Source organism: Neodiprion lecontei, chromosome 6 (assembly GCF_021901455.1).
Source record: "Neodiprion lecontei isolate iyNeoLeco1 chromosome 6, iyNeoLeco1.1, whole genome shotgun sequence".
Classification (NCBI taxonomy): Eukaryota; Metazoa; Arthropoda; class Insecta; order Hymenoptera; family Diprionidae; genus Neodiprion; species Neodiprion lecontei.
In genome coordinates this window covers 2,633,236-2,652,458 of record NC_060265.1, presented here as the reverse complement: position 1 = coordinate 2,652,458, position 19,223 = coordinate 2,633,236, and the positions used below count along the sequence as shown (strand labels likewise).

Sequence of the window (19,223 nt, the reverse complement as noted above, 5' to 3'; positions counted from 1 at the left end):
AAAGGGGGGGGGGGGGGGGGGGGAGATATTTATCTTACGATTTTCTTATTTCTATAATTTTCTCTTTCTTTCACAAGGAATTATGAAATATTTACAATGACGGTTTACGTTTATTTGATTAAATTTTTATTCTGTCTTTTTTTTTCCCGTCTTCTCGTCTTACCTCCGTTTAAACTAACAAATATATATCATGTGAAACAATACTGAAATAATTTTTTTTTTTTTTTCTCTCCACTCGACCGTACATACCTATACGTATATTATACGAAACGTATATAATATAACGTACACGCATATACCTACGTAGACACAGTATCCGCGCACACGCACATCCATGCGACGGGCGTACTCCCTCACAGTCGGCCTCGCGTAAAAGAACACGTTATAGAATCCCGTTGATCCTGAATCGCGCGCCGAGATTTGTTACAGGGAAACGAATTCTATGGGTGGTTGAATGACCAGCGTGGGCGGCGGGGGCGACAATCGAAGATCCGGGTCCGTGAGGGAGAAAGTCGAACTTCCGGTGGCCGTTACTCTCGGCCCCATATTGTCGTAGGGCGAGCTGAGGTCGGAGACGCGGAGGGGCCTTCGGGGCAGGGTCGCGAATCCCGACAAAATCGAGGTCGTCGGTATCGGGGCCGGTTGGCCCGCGGACTTGTCCGAGATGCTGGCGTGTACCGGGATGTCGAGGAGGTCGGGGTATCGCCTCTCACCGTCCTGGGCGAGCGACACCGAGATAAATATGTTGCCGAATACCCCCGCGGGCAAGATACTCGTTGTGAATTCGGGCGGGGGTGGGAAGACCGTCGGCAGGTGGCTGTGCATCTCCCTGCAGTGTCTCTCCACCGTCACGTTCACCGGCGGATCGCAGAGCGACGAACTCCTTTCCGCCAGTTCTATGTCACCCGGGCTGCTCTGTTGGTTAAAATACATCCTAGCCGTTAATTGCCGTGCAATATTGGCGAGAAACTGGTCGTTGTTACAGATACCTGCGAGTTATTTTTTTTATGTATGTACGGCATGTATAATTAACCCCTTTAGTCACAGTGAAATGCTCAGCGTTCCGCCTAAAAAGTCTCCGTGTCCTGGCCTTATCACGGTTTATTTACAACTTGAGATGAATCTTTGTTACTTCGTATAACATCGAGAATACACGAGTAACAAGTTTCGGTCAGGATCATCGAATTTTCATAGTTTTTTCGATTTTACATCCGCCATATTAGAACCGCAATCTTGGATTTAGGAATTATCAAATTTTGACTTCAGATTCGTGATCAGCGACCCCGAAAACTCTCGTGTAGAGAAAATTCAAGGCAAAATATTTGAAACATAGTTGAAACATGTGCGATTGAAAGGTGTAATCGTGGCAAAGGCCTTCCAAATTCTGAAGAGTACGTATTTCTACTCGTAAATTAAAACGTCGAGGATGATTTTCGTTCCGGTAATCAGAGACAAGCCTGATTAAGGTAAGTGTACCAGTTACTGACCCTGGCCCAATTATTGACCTTCTTTGGTTGTATCCGTTCGATCCCTAGTTCTAAAATGACGAAAAAATAAATTCCCAGTGTTCAACTCTCTGAAAATTGGTTTCAGTCATAGAAAAATTCACAACTTGCGCCGTCAATTTATAATCGTGGAAAATAAAAGGGTCAATTATTGGTTCTAAGCGTGTCATTAACTGGTAAACTTACCTTGATGCGAAACGTGATACTTACAGCCTCGAGGCTCGGTCTTCCGCTGATTCTCTCGTTGGTAGTGGTGGTCAAGGAAAGGTCCAGCAGTTTCTTTTCCTGGTCCCCGAAGCTGGCGCTTCCCTGGAGCTTGACCTTCTTCCGTTTGCTCTTCTGCCTGGAGCCGCAGAGGCAGACGGCGAGGATGACGGCGATGAGGGACGCGCAGAGGGCGGCGGCGCCACCGCCGGCCAGGCTAACCCATAGCAGCCAGGTGTCGGTCTGGGAAAGAGTCGGGGCGGTGTAGACGCGGGGAATGACGATGCTGACGGTGTCCTTGCCGAGCCCCGCGAGGTTGCTGCCGACGCAGCTGTACTCGCCGGCGTCGCTCTCGCTGGCGTTGTAGAGGGTGACGTTGTTCCACTTCCGGAATCCGTTGTAGGTCTCCTCGGTCACGAACACCTGATCACCCCGCGTCACGTTCAGCGGACTCCCGTTGAAGAGCCACCAGATCTCCGGCTCCGGATCGCCCGTAACGACGCAGGCCAAGCTCAGGTTTCCGCTCATCTCCTCCTGGAAGGAGTTCGCGGTGAGCGTCACTTCCGGGCTGCAGGCGAACTCCTGAGGCTTGACCTCCTCCCATCGGCGCCCCTCCAGCCTCGGAGGCGCCTCGCACTTCTGGGGAACCGAGTAGAGCCGGTTCGGTGCGAGCCAGACTCGCAGCTTTCGCAGACGGCAGTCGCAGCTCCAGGGGTTGCCGTCCAGGCTGAGGGTCTTGAGGTGCGTCAGCGGCAGGAAAGCCAACGCCTCGACGTACTCGAGCTGGTTTCCCTCCAGCCGTAGCGTCTCGAGCCCGGTGACCCGGGCGAAGGCCAGGCTGTGGATCTCGGTGAGGGAGCACCGTTGCAGCTCAAGGTTCCTGAGGTGGGGCAGCGACGGGAACTGAGGTCCCGTCAGCTTGACGAGCTTGTTGCCGCTCAGGATCAATATCCTGAGTCTCTCGTTGCCGAGAAAGGTTTCCGGGTCGAGAGTCTCGATCTGGTTGTCGGAGAGGTCGACCTCGACGAGGATCCTGAGCTCCCTGAAGGCGTCCTTGTCGATCCTCGATATCCCCGCGTTCCTCAGGAACACCCGCTGCAGGTTCAGCAGACCGGCTCGGTTGAACATGTCCGCGTACAGCGATATTATCTTGTTTCCTGAGAGGTCGAGGACCTGCATGTCCGGGTCGAGGGAGGCCGGCAGCGTCGTTAGCCCGGCGTCCGGACACAGCGCCGACTTCTTACCGGATGTCCATTTGCACCTACAAACCGCCGGGCAGTCCGTCCAGTCGGGAAAAGCCACCGCCGACGAGAGCAGGGTGAAACTCGTTATCAGGAGGAAGAGGGCGAGCAGTATCCGCCCTCGTAGAGGGTGTGTATGCGTCGCGCACATAACACGCGCTTTCTCTTTCGCCAAAGTTCAGTATCAAGTTCTACCTCGAGGGCTTCCTGGCCATCCAGTCCTCCCCACGGCTCGCCACTATCGCCAAACTGGAAGTAAAACAGGATCCCTTTTATCCACGACATACGTACATTATATCGTAACTTTCGGGGGAGTTGCGCGATAAAATATGGGTTTCCTGAGCTTACGAAGCAAACAAGTGGTGAAAATTAAAGTGCTGAGAAAAATGTGTTAATTGTAAAACGAGTATTATTCGTTTGAAATATGAAACAGAACTCTTTTTACAATAATCCACGTTGACGCAGCAACCTTATTGATTTCAATACACGTGAAAGCTTGTATGTGAGTTTCATTTATGATGACTGCTACGTAGACCATTAGCAAAAGGATCATCGAAACGGGTGATTTTGTCCTTTGTAACAATCTGTACGTGCGTACTTCGTTCTGCTGATTCAGCAGTTCAAAATTTATCTCGCATTACACCGCTCTACTTCAACAAAATTACCATGACTCATGTTATTCAAATGCTTCCGATGTCGTTCTACGTGCAAATCGATGCTTCGAAACTGGATGTATGATCAAATCGACCGTTTTTACGTCTATGTGCATTTTAGGGAATTGGTTCAGGTTATATTATCTATCAGTGTTGTCGTTTCTAGTAGAATCGTACGTTTCTAGTACATTTAAACCGTTTTTAGTACACTGGTACGCTTTATGATTTTTTTGATACATTTCAGACGTATTGTAGTGAATTTACATTTGTGAATTTGAGTTCTGAATTTTACCCAACCAACGATCAGATATATCACTCCACGATCAAGAATATCTAGGATGAAAGAGATCGAAGTCTTGAAACTGTATTAATCCAAAGACCATTTTCGATAAATCGGTTGTTCCGTACAAGTTTTTGCGTTAAAATTTAAACTGCTTTGAATCTTGTACACTTTTGTGTAGGCTACCGATGCGCACGAGCCTGCGGAAAGAGACATTTCAGTGTCCCGCCTCACCGACAAGCGCAAAACAAGAAAGCACTATCCGATGGCAAAAAACATAACCTCACAGTAGTTGAATTCCATTCTGTACATTCTATTACCTATCTAGCACCTAGTACAAGTTTCTCACAGAGCTGCTACACGCTCAGTTACCAAAGTGGCAACGCCGTTATATCGATACCCTGAAATTTCTCTTCCGGAAATCGCTTGTCGAATGACAAAATGATCGATCATCCAGCTAACAATAAGAATGAGAAACACCTTACACGCTGATAAAACGAGAGCGTAACAATTTCCCTTTTGCGGGAGGCACGCAGTTGGACAGATACGGAGATAGATACGTTAGAATTAATTGAGGAAGGCAAGAGGTCCGTCTGTTTGTGAGTCGAGCTCACGGGGTGGGCGATAATTAATTGAATCCGACCGAGTCGAGTTCCCGGGGTTGACCGGGATTAATTTTATTTCGTCGACGGTTGCATTCCGCTTTAGGTCCGCGATAGGGAGGGAGGGAGGACGTGCGGTTTGCAGCCCCGTCACGCGCGGTGTAAACTTAGTTTAAATTGGTGCGGAGATTCGGGGTTTTGCTCCGCCGGGAACTGGCAGGCATGCCGAAGAGAAACGAAAAAGTTTTCCATCCCTTGTCCCGCGGGGCGGTGAGTCAAGGGGCTTTCTCCCAACTGCCTTTTGTTTCGCCTTTTTCAACCTTCTTCTAATTCGTTATTGTCGAAGCGCGGCTTTCGTATACGCGTAAGACTCTCGCTCGGCCTCCCTTCCCTTCGTCTCCGACTCGGGGGGCATAACGGGACGGCAATAATACAATTATCTTTCGAATCACGCGCGCCGAGAACACGGCCAAGGATTTCTGCAGGGGAGGATAAAGTTAATTCGCGAGCGTCGCCGAGCATAAATCTTTCCCTCAGCTGCCATCCGAGTCCCGTTCCTCGTGCAAGGTGCAAACCCTGCGGAACGCGAACCGAGGCGAAGCCGAGCTGATGCCTGATCTTTTTGCTCGATTGAACAAAAGTTGCGCGGGCTAAGCGCTTAATCGGGAGGCTTGACAACGGTTACGATACTCTCTGATACCGGTGTCCGATGCTGGCTTTGTACGTTTATACCCACAGGGACAGAGTTTTATTCCATGAAAGACTCGGGTCGCAGCGGGATTTTTTTCGGTCTGAGAGAGAAACCGTGCAACGCACCGCGATGATGTTTCGGGGTTTAAAACCCGCCGTGGGATAACGTATGAGGGTCTTAACGGCGGGTTGTTACGCGGAATCTGAATCATCCGTGAGGGGTTGAAAGAGAGAAGTGCGGTAGGAGAAAAACATGTACGTAGGTACGTTACAGCTACGTTTTAAGGAAACGCGGAATGGGAGGAAGTAAAATCGTTGCGGAAGCGGTCGGGGAATTTTTTCTTTTTTTTTTTTTTTTTTCTGTATACGAGCTATACGCTTCGCTCATGGCGCATATTTGCATGTTTATTCATATTTCCACGACATATGGAGATGCCCAGGGTTTATATCCCGTCCGGTTTACATTCGAATATACATATGTATATATTTCACGGAATACGGAGTAGAGAGCTGCGGGTTATCACCGTTATTACGGTATATCGAGGTATGAATAATACGAAGGAAAATTCTAGTCGTCATAAGGGTGAAAAAGTTTCTTTGAATATACGAATCGAAATTGGTTTCCATTTTTTTCACTCGCTATATGCGTACAAACTTCGTTTCAACATATTTCCGTCTAATCAGAGAAAAAGATAGAAATAAAATGAAGAAAATCACGTGATCTCGGCCGGATCTTCTGCAACCCAGTAATTCAATCCGTACAGCCATTATTGCGGTGGTTTTTATTTATTTTTTTCTTTTTCACGTTACTTCTGTACAAGCAATGGAAATACGAACGACACGCGGTATTACTCGAAGGAAATCTGGGCTCCTCTCCGCAACTTAGGTATATAATATACCTGCAATATACAGGAGGTGTTCTGACATCGGGGTTGAGACTTTTTCAATTTAAATTCACCCTTGACGATCCCCGCACGATTGTTGCTGCGCCGACATTTTTATTTCGTGTCGTGCCCCAGCACGCCAAACGTTTCACGCTTCCGAAAGCAAAGCTCTTATCTCGATCGGATCTGATCCCCTTGTTCTACACTCACCTTCGGATCGATTCTCTCCTCGCCCCTCTTCCCTCGTCCCTCTCGGGAACAACCCGAACAACTTTCCGATTATTGTAATGGAAGGAAGACAAATTTCGTCTCGACACCCGCTAATGATGACTTCGATTAAACGGCGGTTAGAAGTTTCTCCTTGTTCCATGTCTACTAGGGTGTATCTTAATTTCGTCATTTTTGAATTCGCTAAATCCAAATGTGGAAGCAGAATTGAAAAATTCAATATCAGGGATTCAAAATGGCGGCTTTAAATACACGTAATTACGACTGAGCTTCAGCGTCCTTGTAAAAAATTGGAGAATAATAGAAAAGAAAAATACGCATAAATTAACAAAAACTCAGCTAGGGTCTAAATAAAACTGGATACCAAAATCTACAACCGATACTAAAATTAGCCAACTAACCAGCCATTTCACCAATGCTTTTGCAATGGCATCGAAGACCCCAAAAACCCCTTCAGGTACACCAAATTTCAAATTTGAATGCAACAACGAAATTGAAAATTTACCCGAACTCACCCCTATTTTCATCCGTAAACGAAACGAAATCAGGGACCGGAAAGAACCCCGGGTACCAATTTTGGTTCAATTTCGTCGATTGTACGCGGCTCCCGCTTTTGGCCCGAAAATTGGAAAAATTCAAACCAGTCAACCGGTTAGCAAAATTTCTGTAGAGCTGGAAAAGCGAGCCCCTTAACTCTTTCCCCGACGGGGTGGTTCAGCACCGGGAGCTTTCCCAAGATGATATCCTCCTCGAACTTGTCCGACTTTTATTATTATATCCCTGGTATATTTCACCCCATGCCTCAGGTCGGCATATACGTGTACCAAGCACCCGGGTTTTAACCGGCTAGTCCGCATATTTTTTTTATAGGGTCACGTACCGCCGGTTCGTGCATACCGTTCTTATTTCACTGTATTTTATTTTCTCCCTCTCTTTCCCTTCCTCCCACCCGCCCTCATTTTTTTCTTTACTACTCGAAACACTCGCCCTTACGCCAAGCATCTCGCTTTCTCTCTGTGCCGATTTTATTCCTCCCTCACTTTTCTTCCGCAACCACCAAACTTCCGGCATGTACGGCGTTGTCCCCTCGTGTGCGATGTCCGGGTAATTCAATTTCCACACACGGATCAATCAGGTTTCACCTCACCGCAGTCTACTTAACGCTTCGTCAATGCTTACAGCGCGTTCTCGGTCAGCCACCACCTCAGGCTGAAGGTATTTCACAGCACGCGAATCGTAATTCGATACCGCTCCTCGTCGAAGAACCATAAATACATATTCTTCCGTTTGACGTTATACTTTTGCTCAGATTTTCGACGAACCTCCCTAAATGTACGTACATATGTGTGTCTATGTAAGAGCCGCGTGACAATAACGAAGTTTGCGTACCAATGTTCATTCGGAGGCCAACGAAGGTCGCTTTCTGTACTAATCGTAATAATATAATTAAAAAATAAATAATAATATAATCGTATAACGTCGAGCAAACGTAACGCGTTCACAAAATCGTACGCAAACCGATACTTCGGATTTCCAATCTACAGGGGTACGAAATTTCCACGAAGCGTCCAAGTAGAGTTGCGTGCGTACAAAATCTACGATCATTGTCCGACATAGCAAATTATAGCCCTGTCAACTGAAACTAGGATAATCATGAAGAGTAATAATTAAAACATTACGTAGTCCTGTGAAAAATTATCCAAAAACTAATCCAAATTAATATTGTTGCAGAGGGTGAAATCACCTGTTTTTACTCTTTTTCTGATGATTTAACAGTCATCATAGATAAAAAAAAAACATCTGAGAGCTCCATATATGTTATAAAATTAATAAGGTTGCTGGGTCAATCAATATTATTGCAAAAACAGTTCTGTTTTAGACCTTCGACCGATAACACGTATCGTTATTAAACGAATTTTTTCCATCTTTTAATTTCTGATCGCCTCTTTATCTCTCAATGATATATCGTAAATAGTTGTGAGAAAAAAAAATCGTCTCTGCAAAGGCGGGATGCAATAACGTTAACGATGGCAATAGCCGTAATAATGATAACAATAATGGTAAGAAGAACGCGAAACGCGAGAGAAAGAGAGAGAGAGAGAGAGAGAGAGAGAGAGAGAGAGAGAGAGAAATGGAAAGTGCTTCACGGTGACAATTTTAGGTCTGGAAACTAATGCGCGAGGACGTTAAATGATACGCGAGCCGTTTCACCTTTAGAGTCGGAAGGCATGGCAGGCAGCGAGAGACAGAGAGAGAGAGAGAGAGAGAGAGCCGGAAGAGAGTATGAAGAAGGTTTCTGAACTTTTCGGTCTACCGCACATGTGGGTGGCTGGCTGGCGTGTCATAAGCTGGAGTTGAAAAGTCGACGGCGAAGAGCTGCAGCAAAGCGCCGAACTATTGAGCGTGGCAATTGCGGATAATAGTGTAAATGACAAAGGCGCCATGGACGATACGAGGCTGAAGCTGGTAACGTTATCGCAGCGAACAATTGGGGGAAAAATACGATTTTCTTATTTTTGAAATGATTTTGAGGAAACTAGGATTGCAAAATATGGGTATGGCTTGTTTTATTACGGTTTACCGAATTCTAAACAGTTGCAAAATCGCGTTATAACAATATTTCGTCAGCACGAATCGTCACGACAACGTTACTGACTTCAATATGATTGTACGATAATCCCGACAATTAATTTCCTCTCATAAAGTACCAACGCAAAATCATCCCCGCGTGATATTCATGATCGGAACGCAAATTCTCTAGTCGTAAAATCGTCTTCGACCCTGAATTCGATTCATTCCATAGAAATTAACTATCGATGATTCCCCGTTTTTGTTCCCTCGATGCATCGTGAAATGCCTGTGAGAAAAACCCGACGTTTCAATTACAACGAACCGTTCAACCCGTTCTTTAAACGCAGGGTTTTCGCAGCTTTGACCTGGTCGATTATCGATGCTAATAGCCGTCCTCTTCCCGCATCGTTTCGCGTTGTTAAAATTTGGGCACAGCGGTGAATGTGTATTGACGCGTATTTCTCGAACACGGATAGAATTTTTCGAGGGTTCGATCGGGGAGGATATCGGACGTAGGCATAATGCGCGCGTATTTGTACGCGTGTGTGTGCGAATGCGCGTATAATAACGGTGGGTTTTTTGCCCGGGAAACAGCTCGTTTCTGCTGGAGGTGTAAACGCGCCGCCTACCGTCGTGCGGGTGTCGTTGCGTCGTGACGGGTCGGGGTGATTAATTGCCGGGGGACATTCGACGCGACACCTTTGACTCCTGCAGCTGACGGAGATTTTTGACGCGTTATTACAAGGCCCAACCCCGGCTCTGCGGCTCGCCGGCTTGTCCCCGTGTGCCGCTGCCGTGAGCTACCAGCTATGACTATAATTTCAGCCCATAAAGTCAAACGTGGGACTGACGTCCACCCTACTCTACTTCCGTAAGCTGCCTGGGTCGGGGTGAGGGTGGCGAAAAATAAAACGGAGCAAAGGACGGGCGTGCAAAATTTTTTTAATGCAAAAAAAGGAAAAAGAAAAATAAGAAAAAAAAAAAAGAACAAGTAACCTCCAAACCGTCTCGTAAATTTCTTCCCTCGGGTCCTATTATATCCTTATGCCTTCGTACCGTATATCGTATGCTAATGCTGTAACACACCCCTCCAGATGTCATAAACACTTGGCTGGATCGACTTCAACTCCGGAGGTTTTTTCACGTTTTTACTTTCCGAACGTTGAACGGACATCGATTTACTTATTTTTTTTATTTAACAATGTGTCGAGTGGTCCAAGAAATGTCCTTGAATTTTGTTTGTCCTTCAAAAGTCCTGGAAACTGTATTTGAATTTTTCTCGTGTCCTGGAAATGTACTATTTTTAATGTCATTGAATAATCTGAAAATGTCCTGGAAAGCTTCTTTAATTTGTCACGGATTTTTTACCAGACACCATGAATTTAAACCCTTTTCTAATCTCGGCTGAATGTACGTTGTCCATTCCGAATACCGAAAGTGTTTCAGAATCAACCAACCGTGTATTTAAAAATTGGAAAAAAGCTTGATCTTACAACTAGCCGTAATTGTTAGAATATCGCGTACTCGGTGCGTTTTATTTACCTTTTTCTTTCCTCTCGCGTCACTTCGGTACCTATACCGATAAAACGTTGAAGTTGGGAAGCGCTCTGCGACGTGGCGGATTTTCCTCCCCTCCTTACATTTTCTCCGCGCCATCGCAACCGCGGACTTAATCCGTTCGATTCGCGTCATTCAACGTTCGCGGTTCGCGCGCCAAGTCTCGAGCAGCTGGATGATCGGATAAGCCGGGACGAGGAGTTCGTCGATCAATTTTAGGACACGTCGTTTGTGGAACTCGAGAAAACACGGCTCGCCGTCGAAAGAACACGTCGCTTTTTCATACGAGGCACAGCATCGTGACACGGAGAGAAACCGAATCCTCTCAGGATTTATGAGGGGAATTAAAAAGTCGCAATTTTTCTTCCAGTCGGTGTTGAAAATATACTTCTGCAAATAATTTGTCGCGAACCTTAAAGTTGTGATAACTACTCTTTTTTTTAACGAAATTTTTTTTTTATCATTGTTCAAACATAATCATACGCAACTCGCATTTTTACAGATCAAATGTAACGTCAAATTATATCTATACGTGTGTTACGAAACAGGATAACGAAATCTGTTTAAACTACCGTATAATGTGATAACGTCAGGTTTTATTCAACGACGTTCAAGCTCGCATGTTGAATTTTTGAATGGACCTCCTGGGAGGGCGTGAAGACAAAATGTTTAAATTTGCACATTTTTCAGCCGCGAAAGTGATAAAATTTGTTTTTTAAATATGCCCATTATGTATGGATGAGGAGTCGGGGATGGTATATTATAGGTAAATGGGGTATAAATCGATTCGTAAACAGACGATAATAAGGACGCACCCTAGCGATAATTTATTACACCCTGCGCGACTACGGCGTCTGTTTCCTTAAACAATAAATTAGGGAATATAATAAGCCGAACGACTGTGGGAAAGGGGCTAGGATATAAATTCGGGTGACACCGTGGAAATGAATGAATGAATGAACGCGCGTTCATGTCCGAGCAATAGATATTCCGCAGGTAGGGTATGGTAGCGGAATTCGAGAAATCTTCCGATTTTACGATCTTTAATTATCGCAGAACGTCGCGGCAGCTGAAAGGGAGAGGATCGAAGGAAGGAAGGGAGGAAGGTAGGAAAGGAAAGAGAGAAACGGAGAAACGGAGGTAGGAAGGGAGGGAGAGGTGGGGCTGGTTAGTTATTCTCGGAATTTCCCGGGAAAATTTGGCTCTCTGCAGTTAGAGCCGAGGATCAGGGAGCCGGGTGATCCTTGAAGGGATTATATTCTCTGGGAACGAAGAGGAGCGGGCAGCTCGGTTCCCGGGGCGTCGAAAGAGCGTAAAACGCATTACGACCGCCGCGCCGCCGACGAACCAACAACGTTATTTATCGAGAAATTTTTGCGGCAAATTTATAACGCGATATCCGCGTCCGTCTCGTAATCGCATTCAACGTATGCACGCCGCGCCGTTATACATTTATGCGAACGAGCAGAGGCCGTGCGGAATGTTACAACAGCGTGGCTGGAGGGAGATGGAGACAAAGAGACAACGAGAGAGAGAGAGAAAGTGAGAGAGAGAGAGAGGGAGAGGCTCAGTCGCGGTTGAGCGTGTCTCGAAAAGCCTCCAGAATTCCATTTTTTATTTATAACTGTAAAACGCCCGAATGTCGTCGACGGCCCGTGACGTAATAGGACAACGGCCCTGAAAGAAGGGAAATTTTGTTCTCGTATCTAGAGAATCGAAGGAACCTCCGTGCCGGTATAGCCGAGTGATACATCGATCGGATAAAACGAGATCCGTTATGCGTGCGCTCGTGCGAGGTGAAATAAAAATTTTTACGTCCCGAACGACGTGCTTCTTCCGCTTCGAGATCATTTTTTCTAGGCACGCGTTGAGTTTTCGCAACGACAAAAACAACAGGAACAATAATAATAATAATTAGGACTCGGATTAATATGTAAATACACATAATTTTCATTCCTTGTTTGGTTTTTTACATAAGATGCTTGTTTTTTTTTTCCATACTTTTGCCATATTTTAATTTTTAAGGTTTTTCTGTACCGTATAATGTAGATATTTTATCATTTTCTAATACATATTTATCCGGTCCCTAATAATAATATACGCGTGTGGAGTAAACGATACGTTTATACGAGAGAATGTTTAAAATTCTGCTACCTCCGACATTTCGGCAGATCAGCGATAAATTTGTGAAAAGGATTATAAAAGACACGGGTTAAAAAACTCGGCACAATCCAGAAATTCCCCCTGAAGATATCCCGCCAAGTTATAAGCGCCCTCAACGTCAAGTCAATCGAAGAGTTCGCTCCGTGCGGCAGTTCCGCACTCCGCAGTGTAAGAACGTCACGGCAGCGACGAAATCTGAAGAACCGTCGAATCGATCCGCAGGCTATGAACCTCGAAGGGTTTTTGATTATCGCTATTATCTCGAGTGTCGCCGACCGCGGAGATGCGAATCTGATACCCCGTTTCCGTTCCGACGGCGCCGAGAAGTGAATGAGAACTTTTTCATCCCATCGAGTAACGTTTCATCCTTCGTCTGAAATACTCTTCTATCTCGTACTTCTTTGTATCTTTGACATTTTTTCTGTTGCCCGTGAAAAAAAAAACATGTACGCCCACGCACATGCGCAATTTTTCTTTTTTCTTACTTAGAATAAATATGCGGGAGAGATTTTCCACGTGCGTAACTGAATTTAAAAGGAAACGAGTATACGAAATTAAATAAATTATTACGCTCCCCTGCGGCGTGTATATGTATACATATACACATGCTGCATACGCTACTGACGTGCACGAATCTCGAAATACGTTCTCGACTTTCCACCGCTGCAGTCAGAGGAGTATGATTGATATATGAAATCGCGGGGTAAAACGAATGGCACCGGCAGCGCGCTGCTTTCAAATCATGGCTAAAACGCGGTCTAGATTTACGTACGAACGAAGATAAAAGAATAAAAAAATCGAGAGGAAAAAAAAAAACAAACAAACAAACAAAACAGGTCGCTGCAGCTCCGGTTTCGCTCACATCTTGCCACTTTACTCACGCGTCACCGCGATATGATGAAGAATGACAACGGTTATAGCCGAGGGACATTTGTTTTCATAAATGAAAATTAAATGTTAAATCTGTAAATTGACACGCCCAACCATTTTCCTGTAAATTATTATCCCAGCTAAAAATCTCCTCGGAATATTTTTCAGCCGTGCGAAAAACGAGCTGAAATGTAACTAGAGCCGCACCGTTGAACAACGTAATCGTTTGAAACCGAAAAATAACGCTGAAAGTCGAAAACTTTCGCAAACGATTTTTTGCCCGCGTTCATCCGCGCTCCGCGTCAGGGGCGAGAAATAAAAACTAATATTTGCTCGGGACGAACTCTTTGTCCAACGTACCAGCCCCCCGATTATGTACCAACATCGGACACAGCTCGCTGCCATTTTTTAACTACGGTGTGCAAGTTTACCCTTGACGCTTTATTGTCCACCCTTATGCACATCCCGGTCGCAGTTCGGCTGAACGTGTAACTAACTATAACCTTTGTACCGCACAGATAGCTACACGTATAACCTTCGACACGAAAGCCAACTAGGCGCGACTCTTGCGGATCCTTCTTTGGTAATTGGGTTAGTTAAGCTCTAAGTAAGAAATATCGTCGAGTTTATCAGCCGCCCGACGGGAATCTCCCCGAATGCCAATTTTTCTTTCCCTACTAGCACTTTTCAACCCAAGCTCTCCTCTCCCTCTGCACGTTACGCTTAATTCCGCTTTTTCCGAGACCTTTTCATCAATTTCTCTGTATTTCTTGCTCTGTTCACTCTCCCTCTCTCTCTCTCTCTCTCGCTGAGTAACGAGGGTAGCCGGTTCGGTGAGCTCGACGTGCGAACTCACGTATCTGTACTTCCTTTAACTCGACACTCTCGATTTTCAATCTCAACCCCGAAGTTGCAGACCATCGCATACGCATGCTGCAGAAAAATTTTCAACCGTGTATTGACATTATCAACGAAGCTTCGCGACTCGACGGTAAGAAAAAGGAAAAACAAAAAAAAAAAAGTGCAGGACCACAAGCTTAACAGGGTTGAAAAAAAAAAGATCAATAATGCCGAAATATTCAATGGAAGTGTGTGTAAAATGGATTATTCGAGCGGCTAGCCGATATCGCTGATCCGACGCGAGGGATGAAAAGGCGATGCTGAAATAGATTGATGGAATTTGGAAAACGCCGGGGGTCGGACGGCTTCGCTCTCGCGTAAATGACGGAGGCTTGGAAGGGCAGTGGATCGTATGACAGGTGGCTAAATCTTGAAGCCACGGCGATAGTTTGCTACCGGATAAGGTGCGTGTCTACCTAATTACACCCAGCTGCACCCACACTTTATCCACAAATCATTCTCTCCCCCTCGACAAAGGGAGATGCGTTCAACGCGACGCTGCATGGACACTCGGTAAAACTTTCACTGTCACGCTGTTACTACCCGGCAAATATCACCGATCATCCTCCCGCTCAATCTTAGGGGCGAAGAACCCCTGAGTTATAACGCGACACGTTTCCCGACCATCAAACAAACTGCCGCGTTGTCATTATTATTGTTACTGTTGTTGTTGTTATTATTGTTATCATCATTATACTTGTGCTTGTACGCTGACAATGCTTGGTAGACGCGAGTGTACTAAATGGGAATATTCTTCCCGTATTGTAGTCTCGAAATCACCCGAATTTATTGTATTTTCATTACGTGTCACGAGTCGTCCTTCCGCTACTCTGGTTATAAGGTAATCTGGAGAATGATGGAAGGATGCGATTTATTGTTTGACAAGAGACAAGATCGTATTATAGTGTGAAAAAATGAGAGCCGATTTGTTCGAAAAAATCGAAGCAGCAAGCGATTTTGTTGGGGTGAAAAATCGTTTATTGACTCCTTTTGTTTAATGAAAATCGGACGGTCGGATTTTGTGAGTGAGAATGGAAAAGTTTATTTTTTTTTTTTTTTGCGACAAATCTTCACCCCGAATTGGCAATTTTTCATCGCAATAACGGAAAGAATTCGAGCGAATGACGGTAAACCTTGGATACTTCCAACTCGTATAAAAGAATCGACATTTATCTTGGTAAAAGTTGTATATTGTTTTTTTTTTTTTCAAAGACTAACGTGAAGATATCGATGAAATATAATACATAATAACGAGTCACAGTCGTCGCAAGGAAGCGAGAAGACTGGCTGTTGTTTCGTTGCCGAGAAATTCTTCGGATAGCTGTTCGGAAATTACGGAAGGGAATTCGGAGGAAAATAAATGAGAAAGAAAAATAAGACGGATAGTACAGACGGTTGGCTTTCGGTTTCACACGTGTGTACGCGTGGCTTTGGTGTTGGACCTGCACGAGTGGCGTGGCAGAGCAGCGTTACGGGGCTTCAGATACGCGGTTGTTGTAGCAGCAACATCAGCAACAGCAACAGCAGCAGCAGCAGCAGCACCGATTCGTTACCTACGTCAAATGATATTTACTTACAGAGCCAGCGCCTAACTCACAAGCAGGAGTTTCGGAGTTGGGATGGCTGCGTCTCTCACGACTCTACCGTTTGTTTAAACGCCCCCCCCCTCCCCCCCTGCCCCACGCCGATGCTCATAACTCGTACAAACTATGGGGGCTTGCTTGCTTTACAATTCCACCCGGGAATGTATAACCCCACGCGTACCGGTAACAGACGTTCGTTGTTTTGTTCCAACGTGGAGCGAAGCGAAGCAAACCAAAGCGACGCAAGGCAAAGCTTACCAAAGGAAAGCAACGAAACGCAACAAAAGTAAACTGCCGCTGATGACGAGGAGGAGGAAGATGGTGAAACGCCAGACGAGCCAGCGTGATAAAAGACAGCTGACTGCCGACTGTTCCACCGGAATGTCTTGCCGTTAACGAAACGGTCGACGACATCTTGAAAGACGCGACGCCGTCCCCTGTTCGCTCTTTATCAACCTCCTCCTCCTTCTACCCCCCAACCAACCGGTTCTTCCGCAGTCGGGGAATCCGGAGATTTTTTCCACGCACGATTCATCGAGCGTATCGGCTTTGGTTTCGGGGAAGAAAATTGGCTCGAGGGTTTATTTGGAAGCGGATCAGTCAATTTGACATCCGCAGGTGGTTAGTGCAGCGCGTCCTCGGCTTACGGTCGGAAACTCTTTTGACCGTTATTCCTCGTCAAGGTCGTTCCTCGGACGTCTTTAGCCGGCAGTTAAACGGGAAGCTGTTTCAGTAGACGAGTTCGTTACCGGATCTTCCCACTTTACCGTTAGTGCCACTTACCTTGGCGCTACGCTCCCTCCCTGCCGGTGTAAATTAACGAGCTTTTTAGAGCACTTTTTACGAGGCGTCATCGGATAGCGCTGGGAACGGTTGGAAAATAATTCTAGAACGCGTATATATACCTATGAGCCTGGCTCTGCACATGCCGGAGATGCATTTTCACGAAACTAATGAACCTTCGTTCCTGCAAATGCGCGATCCGTTGAAACGAAGGGTCTAATAAGTATAGCGAGCTTGCTTTCCAAGAGGGTTCCCAGCTAAAGCCGTTCGAGTTTATTGCTATTATATGTATTATCGTAATTTAGAAAATCCTCCGGCATAATCGGGTGATAAGGTCGTAACCGTAACCGTACAGCGAGATGACAATCACCGCTGCCGGTTTCTTTCAAAATGGCGAAGTGGCAAATTTTTCTCTTACCTTGGCGCCTTTTTTTTTTTTTTAATTTCTTTTCTTATTCCACCTCGCTTACCGGAAAGTGCGACACCGTCTACGACCACCTTACCGACGGGGTAATGAGATTCGGGTACACCAACGCGAACGCATACCTGCTCGTATAAATGTACACATGCGTAACCTTCTGCCTATTTGAAAAGTAGAGAAACCGCGGCGGAGGGAAATCGGAGGGTAGGCGGCCCCTGCTGTACGGCTTTTTCGAACATAATATCGAATCTTTTGGAATGGAAAACCGCTCAATATCGGGGAGTTTCATGCATATCATGGCGCGGAGGAGTGTGGTGCGTTTGACACTCGACCGCACTACAGAGAGAGAGAGAGAGAGAGAGAGAGAGAGAGAGAGAATAAGTTGGATGGATGGATAGAGAGAAGGAGAGACGGCCAGCGAGAGCGGACGCATCTCTTTGACCCATTAAACATCCTCGATGTAGCAATGGACTCGATTTGATCACTCGCGTGTACGAGAGAATTTGTGGGGAATATACAAAAGTATGGCGCTTATTTTACTTACCAATCGCCGAGGCGAATCACATAGAGATTTTCTTCTTCTTCTTCTTCTTCTTCTTCTTCTCCTTCTTCTTCTTCTTCCTCCGCTTCTGCTTCTGTTTCGACGTCGTTAAACATTTAACAGCGCAGAGAATCGTTCGAGCGATATCCTCCGCTCGTGGAGAAGGAAGCAGCCTCGGTCAGCCCTTTCCTCGACATTATGGTATTTCTTGAATTTGACATCCCTCATTTGTGCAGGATTCCGTGCACCTCGGGGCTTTCGCTCTCTCTCTCTCTCCCCCCCCTTCCCCCCACCCTCTCTCTCTCTCTCTCTCTCTCTCGTTCACCGTTACAACACGGGGATATCGATTTCTCGCGATTTATTTTTCGCCGGGTCGAGTTTCACACGAGGAATGTGGAGAGGTTGATGCAGGTAATTAATCAAACGAATCACCGCACCGTCGAAACGTCGATGATCATGAATGATAAAACCTCTTTGTCTGGTCGCTGCGTCCGCTGTTTGGACGGATTTGTTCGCGTAGATTCTTCAACGACGCGGCGCTTAGCAGTTTCTCATGAAACTAGGCTGCTGTAGCAATCCTCGGTGTGTATGAAAATTGGCAAATAATCGCCGAATGTGAAAAATAAAGTAACGACCAATTACCGGGCTCCACTCGATACCGCTTCAGTCACGCACCGCACGTTCACCAAGCGATCGGATATTCCAGAGTAAAGTCTGCGTCTTTGGTTGACGAGAAGCGGGACGTTATTTCACCAGAAACAGCAGCCGCACGTTGTCGAGACGAGGAAGACGATACTCTTCTGTATGAAAACTGTTTTCACAAATAATGACGCACTCTTCCTTCTCCTCGTCCTCCTCCTCCTCCTCCTCCTGGTCCTCCTTCTTCTCCTCCTCCTCTTCCTCCTCCTTTCTCCTCCTCCAGCGATGATAGAAACGTGCAGAAGGTGAGAAACGAGAGCGCGTTTAGACCGACTGCAACCCTAATCCAGGCCGGGTGCAGAGCTTTGAGCATCCCGATCCGGTGGTGGACATCGCCGAGCGCGATAGCGTAGCCACTTCCACATCCACTTCCACTTCCACCGGCACTGCGACTGCAGAACTGTCGTCCCTCTGTTGTGTAGTTATTGAAATTCCAAGGTACGTGCGATATTTTCCGCGACGTCGAGAGGCACTCCGACGCAGGTTCGGCACGGCAGCAGCAGCAGTGAATCCCGCGGGCTCCCTGTCTCCCTCTCCTTGTCTCTCCTCTCGACGCTTTCCGCTTCGCGATGAGGGGCGCCGAGGGGGATGACGCAGCGTTGCCGCCCGCCGCCGCACAGCTAAGAGGGCACCACCAACGAATTCTGGGGGCGTTCAATGAAATCCTCCTCTCTTTCTCCTTCTCTCGCTCTAGCTTCCACCCCGACCTACCCTGCACCCACCTATAACCCTCTTCCTTCCAGCCATCCAGCCATCCAGCCGCGATACCGACCCTTCGTCTCTCCTCTTCTCTCCTCTCCTCTCCTCATCCCCCCTCGGTTTTTTAGCTTTCTTTTAAAACACTTATC

At 46.4% G+C, this 19,223-nt stretch overlaps 1 protein-coding gene across 2 annotated transcripts; it reads right to left on the bottom strand.

Annotated features, from left to right (window-relative positions):
- Positions 1 to 24: 24 nt before the first annotated feature.
- Positions 25 to 18,930, bottom strand: LOC107225397 (leucine-rich repeat-containing protein 24). Of its 2 annotated transcripts, none has more exons than XM_046743669.1 (3): positions 17,680 to 18,930; positions 1,692 to 3,199; positions 25 to 915 (listed from the first exon to the last, which is right to left on the bottom strand). In XM_046743669.1, the coding sequence occupies exons 2-3, from the start codon at positions 3,099 to 3,101 to the stop codon at positions 424 to 426; spliced, it is 1,902 nt and encodes a 633-aa protein (XP_046599625.1). In that variant the 5' UTR covers positions 3,102 to 3,199; positions 17,680 to 18,930; the 3' UTR covers positions 25 to 423. The 2 variants fall into 2 exon arrangements, with proteins under 2 accessions (XP_046599625.1, XP_015521337.2); XM_015665851.2 differs by having other exon boundaries at positions 1,716 to 3,199.
- Positions 18,931 to 19,223: the final 293 nt, after the last annotated feature.

What these genes read in the sequence shown, in the direction of transcription:
- LOC107225397 (XM_046743669.1), bottom strand. Translation starts at nt 3,101, where the DNA reads ATGTGCGCGACGCATACACACCCTCTACGAGGGCGGATACTGCTCGCC. An exon ending in GTATCACGTTTCGCATCAAG is followed by an intron (nt 916 to 1,691) that starts GTAAGTTTACCA and finishes TTTAACCAACAG; the next exon opens with AGCAGCCCGGGTGACATAGA.